General features: G+C 36.1%; 1 protein-coding gene across 1 annotated transcript in view; it reads right to left on the bottom strand.

Annotated features, from left to right (window-relative positions):
* Positions 1-14904, bottom strand: part of STXBP5L (syntaxin binding protein 5L) — a 347821-nt gene that overhangs the window by 117228 nt on the left and 215689 nt on the right. Inside the window, exons 16-18 of the mRNA XM_088837386.1 lie at positions 7222-7439; positions 5274-5443; positions 4461-4586 (exon numbers count right to left, since the gene is read on the bottom strand). Coding sequence (XP_088693512.1) covers positions 4461-4586; positions 5274-5443; positions 7222-7439 — 514 coding nt within the window. The remainder of the gene's footprint in view (positions 1-4460; positions 4587-5273; positions 5444-7221; positions 7440-14904) is intronic.

Below are 14904 nucleotides of genomic sequence, written 5' to 3'. Positions count from 1 at the left end.
CATTATGCTTTGTTTCCCCCCACCCCCTCAGGATTGCTTTGGCAATTATGGGTATCTTCTGGTTCCATATAAATCTTAAGATTATTTATCTTAGTTCTTTGAAGAATATCATAGATATTTTGATAGGGGTTGCATTAAATCTGTAGACTGTTCTGGGCAGTATGACCATTTAAAAAATATTAATTCTTTCAATCCAAGAGCATAGAGTATCTTTCTGTTTCTCTGAATCATCTTCAGTTTTCTCTCTCAATGTTTTATACTTTCAGCATCTAGGTATTTCACCTCTTCGGTTATGTTTAGTCCTTAGGTATTTTATTTTTTGATGCAATTTTAAATGGGATTTTTTTTTTTTTACTTTCTCTGATATTTCATTATTAGTGTATACAAATGCAACAAATTTCTGTATATTAATCTTTTATCCTATGACCCTGCTGAATACATTTGTTCTAATAGTTTTGGGGTATATACTTTATATAGAGTATCATATGAGGTGCAAATAGTGACCGTTTAACTCTCCCCTTTCAATCTGGATACCTCTTCTTTCTCATCTGATTGCCATGACTAGGACTTCCAATACTGTGTTGAATAGAAGTGATGAGAGTGGGTAACCTTGTCTTCTTCCTGAATTTAATGGGAAGGCTTTTAGTTTTTCACCATTAAGTATTATGCTGGCTATGGGTTTGTCATAAATGGGCTTTATGTCATTGACATATATTCCCTCTATACCACTTTGAGAGTTTTTATCATAGATGAATATTGACTTTTGGCAAATGCTTTTTTGGTATAGAGATGATCATGTGGGTTTCATCTTCCCTTTTGTTAATGTGGTGTATTGTACAGATTGAGTTATGTATATTGAACCATCCTATGACTCTGGAATGAATTCAACTTGATCATGGTGCTTGATTCTTTTTATGTATTGTTGGATTTGGTATGCTAACAGTTTGTTGAGGAATTTTGCACCTATATTCATCAAAAAGATTGGCCTATAATTTTCTAGTTTCGTAGTGTTTTTGGCTGCTTTTTGTATTGGGGTGATGGTGGCTTCATAGAATGAATTTGGGAGCATTCTCGCCTCTTCAGTTTTTTAGAACAGTTTGAGAAGGACAGGAACAAGTTCTTCTTTGTAATTTTGCTAGAATTCCCTATTAAAGCCACCCAGTCCTGAACTTCTTCTGCAGGGAGTTGTTTTTATTATTATTACTACAGTTTCAACTTCACTTCTGGTGATCAGTCTGTTCAAATTATGTATCTTCTTGATTTAGTTTTGGCAGCCAGTCTCCTTGCAGCTAAGAGGGCTTGTTTCCTTTATATAGGGCTCCAAGACTGGCATTTCCAGTCTCTGGCTTGACCTGCTCACTCCCCAAGGGATGTGTCTAGGCATGCAGACATTTTCTTTTTTTTAAATTATTTTCATTGGAGGCTAATTATTTTACAATATTATATTGGTTGGTTTTGCCATACATTGACATGAATCTGCCCCAGGTGTACATGAGTTCCCCTTCCTGAACCCCCTCCCACCTCTCTCCTCCCCTTATCCTCCCTCTGGGTCATCCCCGCACACCAGCCCTGAGCATCCTGTAACATGCATCGACCCTGAACTGCGATTCATTTCACATATGATAATATACATGTTTCAATGCCATTCTCCCAAATCATCCCACTCTCACCCTCTTCCACAGAGTCCCAAAGACTGTTCTATACATCTGTGTCTCTTTTTAATTCATCCTTCTGATTGCTCATTTGCAACTCTTATTTCTTTAATGTTTATAGGCTCTTTAGAGACTTTGTGGTGACTATTACCCCCACCCCCAGTTACTGAACAAGGGAAACATGCTCTGACTTATTTATTTTAACAGCTTTCGGCAATTTGCCTGAATCTAGCAATATACCTTCATAGCTCTTAATTTTGGCATCCCCTTGCTTTGCAGGTCAATCTCTCAAATAGGGAACCCTGAAAATGGTTTGAGCTCAGCCATCTTCCATAGTAACCATGTGGGTTAGAGGATAAGCATATATTCTGGCCATATCAAACAAACAGCATTTTAGCTGTCCCACCCTACCTTCCTTTCCTCCCCTCATCCCTGGGCTGTTCCTGCCAGTTTTCCTATCAAAGGATTTTTCAGTCAAGAGCAAACTCCCAATATCTGTATTCACATACATCTTTACACACACTTCCAAACCTCTAAGAACACAAGATTGTTTTCAGGTCATTGCCCTTTCAGCTGGCTTCAAGTTCTCTTGGAGCTCATGAGACTTAGTTTAGGGGCAGAATGGGTATACAGAAATAGAACTATATATATGCATGTGTGCTAAGTCTTTTCAATTGTGTCTGACTCTTTGCGACCCTATGGACTGTAGCCTGTCAGGGTCCTCTGTCCATGGGATTCTTCAGGCAAGAATACTGGAGTGGGTTGCAATGCCCTTCTCCAGGGGATCTTCCCAACCCAGAGATTGAAACTGTGCTTCTTCTGTCTTCTGCATTGTCAGGAGGGTTCTTTACCACTAGCACCACTTGGGAAGCCCAAATGCATGTGTGTATATATGTATATAAATGTATTAATTTGAAAAAAGATGATTCCAAATTTAGAAGGGAAAAATGAAATATTCAGTAAGTGGTATTGGCATAACTCTTAGTCATCAGATAAGAAATAAAGTGTAATTCCTATTTCATGTCTCATACCAAAATAAACTCTGGATAAAGACTTAAATATATTAAAGCAATAAATATATAAGACAGTATTCTTCATGATCTTGAAGTGAAAGGCTTTTCTAAGTATGACACAAAACCCAGAGCCAGAAAAGAAACAGAATTACTTAAATATTTTTTAATTTTTGCTTGAAATAAAAATCCTAATCAAAATCATTAACAAAACCAAGGAAAATATCTGTAGGTTTCATCACAGAGAAAGCTAACTTCCTTACTATGTAAACATTTTTCACAAATCTACAAAAAAATGATAACTCTGCAAAAAAATGGACAAAGAATATACAAAGAAATGTCACTAGGGAAAAAAAGATGTTCAGTTTCATTTAAGATACAAGTGCTAATATTAAATAATAAACTTCCTTTACTTAACAAAATGAAGTTTGGTTATACACTGCTGTTAGAAAGGTTGTAGGGAATCAGGTATCCTCAAACACTGCTGATGGGAGCAGAATTTGATACAATGTTTATGCAGGGTACAAACTAGGAATAAGAATTAATTGGAGAAGGAAATGGCAACCCACTCCAGTGTTCTTGCCTGGAGAATCCCAGGGATGGGGGAGCCTGGTGGGCTTCTGTCTGTGGGGTCACACAGAGTCGGACACGACTGAAGTGACTCAGCAGCAGCAGCAGAACTGCTGCTGCTTCTGCTGCTAAGTCGCTTCAGTCGTGTCCGACTCTGTGCGACCCCATAGATGGCAGGCCACCAGGCTCCCCCATCCCTGGGATTCTCCAGGCAAGAACACTAAATTAGTGCTTAAAGGGAATACAATCCTACTTTCAAAGATAGGATGTCTGATTGGATTATCCTGTCTGAGCTTTCTATATTGTCTATTAGCTTAGTCAGTCAGAGAAATAAATAATACTTTCTGGAGGATGAAAAGATCATTTAGAACCTCAGATTATCTCTATAATAGTTGTGTGTGTGTATATGAACACACATACACATATAGTGCCATATAATGTTCAATAAAACAAAACCAAATCAAAAGGCAAACCTAAGTTACATGATGACAATATAATGTGACCCAAACCCAAGACAAATAATAAGCTAGTGATCAAACACATTTTTTTTAAAATTGAAGGATAATTGCTTCACCATGTTGTATTGGCTTCTGCCATACAACAACCTCAATCAGCCCTACGTATACATATGTCTCCTCCCCCTTGAACTTCCTCCCACTCTCTAACCCCATCCTGCCTCCCTATATTATTACAGAGCACCCCCTGTCAAACACATATTTAAACCAACTATATTCAACATGTTCAAGGAAATAGAAGAGTGATAATTTAAGAAGATAACAGAAAACTTTAAAAAGAACCAAGTGGAAGGTCTAGAGCTAAAAAAGAACTGAAATTCACCTCCGTGGGTGAATCTACCATTAGATTAGATACCACTGAAGAACTGGTGAACATTTAAATATAAGTCAGAAGAAAGTATCCAAAATGAAACACAAAGAGTGAAAGGATAGAAAACACAAAACAAATAAAAATGTATGAGTGTGACAGTATTTTAACAGCCTCCCAACACTAAAAGTGGAGGGAGATACTATTATAAATTTGACATCAAGAAAGAACATTTAACCACAATTCATATTTAAATTACTATTTTCTTATACAATTTTCAACCTAATAAAAATCCAGGCAAGGATTTCTTTCCACTGGTAGGACTTAAGTATTTTAAAAGAAACATTTAATGTATCAAACATATTAGATAAATTATACAAATTGGAAAGAATGTTTAACTACTTACATTCCATATGCTGAGCTCACAGCAAGGCTAGTAATCTGCTGTGGAGGTTCACCATCCACCCACACCAACTGAATAACAAGTTCTGCTTGATATCCTGGAGGCATCCGCACTGGTCGTGTCTTAACACTGGAAAAACAGAAAAAATAATTGCATCATATACAGTTCGAATACATATCTCATGCTTATTTTCAGAATTCATAACAATAATCTTCCTACAGAAATATACAGTACCAGGCACTGAGGACATTATGCAGGTAAACAGTATCTTCTAGCTTTCTCAAAATACATCAAGCCACTTGTGATTTCTTAACCTTTCCTTGAAGTAGCTTTTCAGTCAGTCAGATCTAGAACTTCACTGGACTTCATGAGTTCCTTTTCCTCTTTTGATAGTAGTATTTTAAATTATTTTTATTATTTAATTATTTTTGTCACACAATATTTGTTACATATGGGTAAATTATAACGCATGACAATAAGAACTATGACCGTTAATCTACAACCCAACTTGAGTTCAACATATTCAAAACCTGAATTCCTGTTCTTGCTCTCTAAATTTGCTCCACCTGTAGCCTTCTCTATCAAAGCTATGTTTTCTTTAGGGTCCTTCAGGGAAGGAAATATATTAATTAGTAACGAAGAATAAAAATACAGGTCTCTTTTCATAGATAGTCCCCCAAAAGATCAAGGTACCTCTTGGTGGACTGCAGACCACTTCACAACAACGTAATAAAAGAGGATGATTTCATTTGGCAAGTTTCAAAGAATTACACAATTAACATGTAAAGTTGTTTTAAATTTGGCAGCAACTCTTACTTGAGGCATGGGATACTGTCCTTTGTTACTCCTTCACTAGCCACAGTGTTAGTGCTCCCAGAAAGACTCCCTGAAGGAAGCTGGGATGAAAGATCTGGAAACGGAGGACTTGTTTCTGGTTCTGGGGTAATAATATCTTCAATATCATACTGCAGTCGTACCTCTAATGACTTAAAAAAAGAAAAATCAAGTTTTGATTTATCTAGGTTGTCATAATAATAATAATCATATTAAAATATCTGGCATTTTTGGTAATTATTATTTATTCAGATTAACTAGTTTTCAATTAATAGTAGAGATACCCTAAACTGAATTAAATAGTAAATTATGTAAAATATTCAGTGGCATTCACAAAAAAATGTAAAATGTGTTTAATTATTTAGAAATTAAAAATACCTACCAGTAGAAAGAAAAATACCTACCAGTAGAGATAAATTTTCTATATAATAAATATTCCTTAAGATAAAGTATAAATTACAATTCCACATATGATAAAATAAAAGGAGAAATTGGTTTGGTTAGTCCAATGAAAGAAACTAAATTGGATGTGTATGTATATTTACATACACACAACACACTTACAAATTGTTATTTGTACAAAACTTTTTAGCTTTAAAAAATTCATTCAATCTTGACTTTTAATTAATTCAGTATAATTTTCCAAAATAAATTCCGTATTTTATTTATTCGTTTAGCTCTTATATAATTTCATTAGCTTGATCAGAATTGCTTAATGAAAAAAATATGATAATTTAAATTGGAATAAAAAGGTGATCCAAAACCCTTTCTTTAAAGCTAGGATGTTTAAAAATTACTTTATGACTACATTTAATGCTTCAAAAAAATCAATTTTATAACACAAGCATTGTCTTTCATTGTAAAAATAAGCATTTTTTACATTGAAAACAACTGCTTACAAAAAATAAAATTACGAAGTAGTGAATACAGCAATATTATCCAAATTATTTTCATAATTATCTTAACACTTAAATCCTCTGGTGGCAATAACAATTATCAAGTGCTTACTACACTTAGATACTCTGCTAATGACTTTACATAATATCACAAAACCCTATGAAAATGGCATTACAATTTCTAATTTATCACTACTTTCTATTTTTCTATTTTATTTACATAGGAAATTATATGAGTGATGAAGCTGAGTCTTTACCCAGACTATACTACTGACTAATGGGGTCTTATGACTTGTTTAGTTACACAGGTGTTCATTGGTAAAGCCAGAATTAAAAGCTAGGCTTATCTGACTCTAATGTCTGGGATTTAACTACCATACTCTAAGAGCAATGTTTAATCTTATTCACTAAGGTAAAAGCAGTTATATTTAGGCCTTTAATAGAAAATCTTTATTTTCTGATAAAATGGAGTGGGTAGAGCAGACCCATTATACACAGGTGCCTTTATTTAGACTTAACATCTCCCTTAAGAGCATCATTATTTTGAATAATTAAACTATTTCATTATGTTTAAAAATTAACATTAGGTAAAGCAGCCCCGTAATTATTTCCACCCTATAGAAAATGTTGCTATTTAAAAGATCATTCAAAGTAATCTTACTGCAGTTGATAGTCATTTATGGCAGTTAATTGACAAAAAGGACAACATAAAAAATTTAATAAAGATATAGAACAAAACTTGCATTAATTTGACATTTATACATAAAATAAATCAATGACTGTCTATAAAACCTATAGGCATAGTCTATCCTATTTAATAATACTAAATTTTGATAGCAGATTTTGTCATTTTAAACCAAATTATTTTTTAACATAGTAAGTAACAAAAACAATTAAAAATTCTATGAATTGAATAACTGACCAAACACTGTACCCTTGATGGCTTAAAACCATACCAAGCACTAGTCAGAATATATGATAATTGTTTTCTTTTAATAACTTGAAGTGTAAAAGTTAATTTTTAAATGACTTACCACTATTTCTGTTGTAATTTCATGTCTGCTGAATTTATAAATTAAGACATATGCAGAGACTCCTGATACACAGAATATTCTGCTCTCTGGACACCAGTAGATCATCTGAATGGCATATGGGTCTTCCTCTACAATCTCACATGTTTGTTTTCCTTCTCCTACCTTCTGTTTTTCAAATACTTTTGAAGTTTTTAGCTTGTATAGCATCTGCAGAGTTACTATAAGATATTGAATCATAGTTATCTTCTAATTTGCACTTAATTCTTTAATTTGTTGAAGCCTTTTCAATATATCTGTTATATCACAAATATTAAAATCCAAGTAAACAAAATTAACTACATTTTAACAAGGAATTATTCAAAGTCATGCTCTCATATCAGTACTGTTTAGCTGGAGGAAGACTACAGGGAAAAAAATAAACATTTCTTGAACATATATTGTATACCAAAGAACATGTAGGACTTCATGTGCATTGTCGCATGTGTTCCTCAGAAAAGTCCTGTCAAGTATGTCTATCCTTGTTTATTGATAAAACACTTGAGCTCAGAAAGTTTATAATGAAACTACTGAATCTACTTCTTTCCCAAGATTGAGAAGTCCTTTTTTTAAAAAAAATTTTAATTGAAGTCTAATTGCTTTACAGAATTTTGTTGTTTTCTATCAAACCTCAACATGAATCAGCCATAGGTATACATATATCCCCTCCCTTTTGAACTTCCCTCCCATCTCCTTCCCCATCCCACCCTTCTAGGTTGATACAGAGCCCCTGGTTGAGTTTCCTGAGCCATACAGCAAATTCCCTTTGGCTATCCATTTTACATATGGTAATGTAAATTTCCTTGTTACTCCTTCCATACTTCTTTTTTTCATTGTTTTCCCTTTTGATTGTTGGATGAAAGCTTGATGCTATTCAAGAGTTTATTCCTCTCAACAATTTTTTTTAATTTATTTTTTTACTTTACAATATTGTATTGGTTTTGCCATACATTGACATGAATCCGCCATGGGTACACATGTTTTCCCCATTGAACCCCCCTCCCACCTCCTTCCCCATATCATCCCTCTGGGTCATCCCAGTGCACCAGCCCCGAGCACCCTGTATCATGCATCGAACCTGTACTGGCGATTTGTTTCACATGTGATAATTTACATGTTTCAATGCCATTCTCCCATATCACCCCACCCTCGCCCTCTCCCACAGAGTCATAAAGACTGTTCTACAGACATTCCTTCAGATGAGAAATACTTGTAATTTACCAGTTAGCACTATTGGGAATGATCTAGATTATTTTAGAAAGGTCATTTATGAGTGGCTCTGTGTTAGGAAACGGTTATAATTTCTAAAAAGTCTGGTCTATGAATTGTTTTCAGGAATATTTATTTGGAGAAATATTATTTCCATTTTAGAACTGGATGATAGCTCCACAATATTAAGATCTCGGATCCTAAAAAGGATTCTTGAGAAAATTTCTAAAAATCTGGGAGTTCCTGCAAAAAGTGCACAATCTGAAACAATCATGAGAAATGTTAGTCAGATTCAAAATGAAAGAGATTCTACAAAAGAACTGGCCTGAACTAAAAATGCCAATCATGAAATACTTAGCAACCATGCCAGACTAAAGAAAACTCTAAATAGACTACTGAAATCCAACAAATAATCTGAGATTTTCTTTTACTAAATGAGATATTATTGGAACAATTGGCTAAACTGAGTAAGATCTGGAAGTTAGATAATATTATATTAATATTAAAACTCCTGATTTTGATAACTATAATTTCATTACATAAAAGAGTACCTTTGTTTGTAAGAAATACACACTGAAGTATTTAGGGGGGCATGCACTGTTAAGATTTCATGCAAAGATGGGCTAGATAAAGGACAGAAATGGTATGGACCTAACAGAAGCAGAAGATAATAAGAAGAGGTGGCAAGAATACACAGAAGAACTGTATAAAAAGATCTTCATGACCAAGATAGTCACGATAATGTGATCACTGACCTAGAGCCAGACATCTTGGAATGCGAAGTCAAGTGGGCCTTAGAAAGCATCACTACGAACAAAGCTAATGGAGGTGATGGAATTCCAGTTGAGCTATTTCAAATCTTGAAAGATGATGCTGTGAAAGTGCTGCACTCATATCAGCAAATTTGGAAAAAACAGCAGTGGCCACAGGACTGGAAAAGGTAGGTCTTCATTCCAATCCCAAAGAAAGGCAATGCCAAAGAATGCTCAAACTACTGCACAATTGCACTCATCTCACACGCTAGTAAAGTCATGCTGAAAATTCTCCAAGCCAGGCTTCAGCAATATGTGAACCGTGAACTCCCAGATGTTCAAGCAGGTTTTAGAAAAGGCAGAGGCACCAGAGATGAAATTGCCAACATCCACTGTATCATGAAGAAAGTAAGAGAGTTCTAGAAAAACATCTATTTCTGCTTCATTGACTATGCCAAAGCCTTTGACTGTGTGGATCACAATAAACTGTGGAAAATTCTGAAAGAGACGGGAATACCAGACCACCTGACCTGCCTCTTGAGAAACCTGTATGCAGGTCAGGAAGCAACAGTCAGAACTGTACATGGAACAACAGACTGGTTCCAAATAGGAAAAGGAGTACGTCAAGGCTGTATATTGTCACCTTGCTTATTTAACTTACATGCAGAGTACATCATGAGGGATGCTGGGCTGGAAGAAGCACAAGCTGGAATCAAGACTGCCGGGAGAAATATCAATAACCTCAGATATGCAGATGACACTACCCTTATGGAAGAAAGTGAAGAGGAATTCAAAAGCCTCTTGATGAAAGTGAAAGAGGAGAGTGAAAGGTTGGCTTGAAGCTCAACATTCAGAAAACAAAGATCATGGCATCTGGTCCTATCACTTCATGGGAAATAGATGGAAAAACAGTGGAAACAGTGTCAGACTTTATTTTTTTGGGCTCCAAAATCACTGCAGATGCTGATTGCAGCCAGGAAATTAAGAGACGCTTACTCCTTGGAAGGAAAGTTATGACCAACCTTGATAGTATATTAAAAAGCAGAGACATTACTTTGCCAACAAAGGTCTGTCTAGTCAAGGCTATGGTTTTTCCCGTGGTCATGTATGGATGTGAGAGTTGGACTGTGAAGAAAGCTGATCGCCGAAGAATTGATGCATTTGAACTGTGGTGTTGGAGAAGACTCTTGAGAGTCCCTTGGACTGCAAGGAGATCCAACCAGTCCATTGTAAAGGAGATCAATCCTGGGTGTTCATTGGAAGGACTGATGCTAAAGCTGAAACTGCAATACTTTGGCCACCTCATGCGACGAGTTGACTCACTGGAAAAGACTCTGATGCTGGGAAAGGTTGGGGGCGGGAGGAGAAGGGGACGACAGAGAATGAGATGGCTGGATGGCATCACCTTCTCTGTGGACATGAGTTTGAGTGAACTCCGTGAGTTGGTGATCGACAGGGAGGCCTGGTATGCTGTGATTCATGGGGTCGCGGAGAGTCGGACACGACTGAGCAACTGAACTGAACTGAACTGTACTGTTAAGAAGAACATCATATTTAGCTTACTCTCAAATGGTTACAAAAAGCTATGTACATGTATATGTTCGTGTGTGTGTGTGTGTATGAAAATGGAGGCGGAAGAGAAAGGGTGCGAGCAAGCAATTGCTAGATTGACAGCATGCATATGGTAGAAGAGTGGGTGAAGGGAACACATGTATACACTGAAATTTGGGTAATCTTGCTGAAGGCTATACAACACTTCATAGTACATTTTTGTGATTTTTCTGTAAGCTTGATATGACATGGAAATAATAAAGAATACTATAGACATAATTATTTGACTTTGAGTTAACCAACAGAGATTAGTAGGCCCAACAGAATCTGGTGAGCCCTTTAAAAGAGGGACTGAGGCCCTCTGAAGTCAAAGACACACTCCTTTGAAGAAACAAATCACATGAGTTTTAAAGCTGCAAGAAAATGAATTCTGCCAACAATTACACGAGCTTGGAAGAGAACTCTGAGCTGCAGACTAGCCAACACCTCAATTGCAGTCTCTTAGACGTGAGCAAAGAACCCAAATAACCTGACCCAGACTCATGACACAGAAACTGTGAAGCAATATATAGGTATTGTTTTAAACTGCTAACTTGTGGTAACTTGCTGTGTTCTGTCAGTCAGTCATGTCCAACTCTTTGCAACCCCATGGACTGCAGCATGCCAGGCCTCCCTGTCCCTTACCATCTCCTGGAGCTTACTCAAACTCATGTCCATTGAGTCGGTGATGCCATCCAACCATCTCGTCCCTCTGTTGTCCCCTTCTCCTCCTGCCCTCAATCTTTCCCAGCAACAGGGTCTTTTCTAATGAGTCAGCTCTTAGAATCAGGTGGCCAAAGTGTTGGAGCTTCAGGATCAGTCCTTCCAGTGAATATTAAGGACTGATTTCCTTTAGGATTGACTGATCTACTTGCTGTCCAAGGGACTCTCAAGAGTCTTCTCCAACATCACAGTTCAAAAGCATCAATTCTTTGGCACTCATACTTCTTATAGTCCCACTCTCACATCCACATATAACTATTGGAAAAACCATAGCTTTGATTAGATGGACCTCTGTCTGCAATGTCTCTGCTGTTTAATATGCTATCTAGTTTTGTCATCACTTTTCTTCCAAGGGGCAAGTGTCTTTTAATTTCATGGCTGTAGTCACCATCTGCAGTGATTTGGAGCCCAAGAAAATAAAGTCTGTCACTGTTTCCATTGTTTCCCTATCTATTTGCCATGAAGCAATGGGACCGGATGCCATGATCTTGGTTTTTTGAATGTTGAGTTTTAAGCGAGTTTTTTCACTTTCCTCTTTCACTTTCATCATCACTTTCCTCTTTCACTTAGTTTCTCTTCATTTTCTCTCATAAGGGTGGTATCATCTGTATATCTGAAGTTATTGATATTTCGCTCACAATCTTTATTCCAGCTTATGCTTCATCCAGCCTGGCATTTTGCATGATGTATTCTGCATATAAGTTAAATAAGCATGGTGACAATATACAGCCTTTGACGTACTCCTTTCCCAATTTGGAACCAGTCTGTTGTTGCATGTCCAGTTCTAACTGATGCTTCTTGACCTGCATACAGATTTTCAGGAGGCAGGTACGGTGGTCTGGTATTCCCATCTCTTGAAGAGTTTTTCACAGTTTGTTGTGATCCACACAGTCAAAGGCTTCAGCATAGTAAATGAGACAGAAGTAGATGTTTTTCTGCAATTCTCGTGCTTTTTCTATGCTCCAAAGGATGTTGGCAATTTGATCTCTGGTTCCTCTGCCTTTTCTAAATCCAGCTTGAACATCTGGGAGTTCACGGTTCACTTAGTATTGAAGCCTGACTTGGAGAATTTTGAGTATTACTTTGCTAGTGTGTAAAATGAGTGCAACTGTGCCATAGTTTGAACATTCTTTGGCATTGCCTTTCTTTGGGATTGGAATGAAAACTGACCTTTTCCAGTCCTGTGGCCACTGCTGTTTTCCAAATTTGTTGGCATATTGAGTGCAGCATTTTCACAGCATCATCTTTAGGATTTGAAATAGCTCAGTTGGAATTCCATTATCTCCATCTGCTTTGTTCGTAGTGATGCTTCATAAAGCCTACTTTACTTCTCACTCCAGGATGCATCATCATGGTTGTCTGGGTCATGAAGATCTTTTTTGTATAGTTATTCTCCGTACTCTTGCCACCTCTTCTTAATATCTTCTGCTTCTGTCAAGTTCATATCATTTTTGTCATTTATTGTGCCCATCTTTGCATGAAATGTTCCCTTGGTATCTCTGATTTTCTTGAAAAGATCTCTAGTCTTTCCCATTCTGTCGTTTTCCTCTATTTCTTTGCATTGATCACTGAGGAAGTCTTTCTTATCGCTCCTTGCTTATTCAGCAGCTGAAGATGAATGCAGCTGATCCTTGAACAATACAGGTTTGAAATGCATGGGTCCAGTTATTCTCATATTATTTTCAGTAGTAAATACTACAGTACTACACAATCTGAGGATGACTGAATCCTCAGATGCTGAATCACAGATACAGAGGAACACTGTAAGTGAGGGCCAACTATAAATTATGCCCCAATTGTAAGTTATGGGTAGAGGGTTGGCTGTGGAGAGGGTTGGTATAGCTAATCTGACTGACTCCCATGTTGTTCAAGGGTCAACAGTACACATATCTATTCAAATTAAGTATAACTTCATTTCCTGTACTGGACCTTATCCCACAAAATTGGCAAACTAACTGATATTTCTCTAATAACATCCACTGATTTGAAGATATCCTGTTATAATGGATTACAGTAAAAATATTAAACATGCTTCAAACTTTTGCAACATATGTTCTGAGTGTAATAAAATATTTAGAAATTAACTTCCTAAAATATTACCGTGTATGCTTTCAGGGTGGCATGCACTTAAGTCATTAGGGTGTTAAATTGTCTTCTCACATTTTAAAAGATATGGAGTAACTTTGAGGTGGTATGAAATGAGCAAAGATATCACTGTGCAATTAATTGTGTTCATGGAACAAACTCAGATTTACATGAAAATGTTCATCAAAATAAAAAAAAACTGTCATCCTTTGGAATTTTTCCTTGATCAACTGTTCTTTATTGTGAGATCAGAAAGGGGCCTCAGAATTCATGTTTTTAAATCTTTTAATAATTTTCCTTTGCTGATGTTTTATTCCACTGCTAAAGGACTCTAGCTTGCAGACTAAGACTGTCATTAATATTCAATTTTCTTCCCTCTGCTTTTCTGTTTATCACAGTCTTTCTCAGTTTACTTCTACAGCTTCAGGTATCACTTTAATGATGCTTCTTCATTACATACCATTCTTGACTGTTCTTCCTAACTGGGATGGACATTTTTACTTGAATTTCCTGGTGTTCTAACAAAATCCAAACCTCCAGAACTCTCCTGTATTCTTATTTCCAAAGAGTTATCTCCCTATTGATGATTACTCAACTCACAAAGTTAAGAGACATTACTTATTCTCTCCTTCTAGTCCTATCAAAATCTTATCTTCCAAAATTCACACTAAATGTTACGCCATCAAAATAGATTCCTGAATCTACCTGGTTCAAGTAAATCTCCCATTTCCAATATCAAACAGAACTTGGGTTGTACTACATTTAGAGTTCTTACCATATTGTTTGCCCTATAAATTTTCTGAAGGGTAATGTATGGGTATAATCAAGTCTTAAATATTTTTGCACGTCCTTCAATGTTGAGCAGATTACTTTTTGTCCTTAAATTATGTAATTCTCAAGATTTCAAAAGAAAATTTACATTTATCAAATTATTTCTTTTGATTCTCAGGCACTTGGTAGACAAGCATCAAAGGAAAAGAAAAAGACTAATAGGATGAAAGCACTTTTCCAAGACTACAGAGTGAAGAAGTGAAGGAAATTCCTTTAGCAGAGTTACTCTGACATGAATAATTTGGTACATTTTTTCAGTGTACCGTACCTCTTATAAATATAGTAAGTTGCTAATAAAGAGTTATTTCAGTTCTGCCTATATCACAGAAACAAAGTAAAGTAGAAACAATAATTTAAACTGATTTAGTATCACAGGAAATGCATTTTGGTAAGACAACCATATGTGTATGCTAAATATGTATCTAAAATGTTAACTGTCCAAACTAAAAAGTGGCTA

Source organism: Moschus berezovskii, chromosome 1 (genome assembly GCF_049115385.1).
Source record: "Moschus berezovskii isolate FMDL1 chromosome 1, NW_MosBer_1.0, whole genome shotgun sequence".
Classification (NCBI taxonomy): domain Eukaryota; kingdom Metazoa; phylum Chordata; class Mammalia; order Artiodactyla; family Moschidae; genus Moschus; species Moschus berezovskii.
This window is presented reverse-complemented; position numbering and strand designations above follow the sequence as displayed.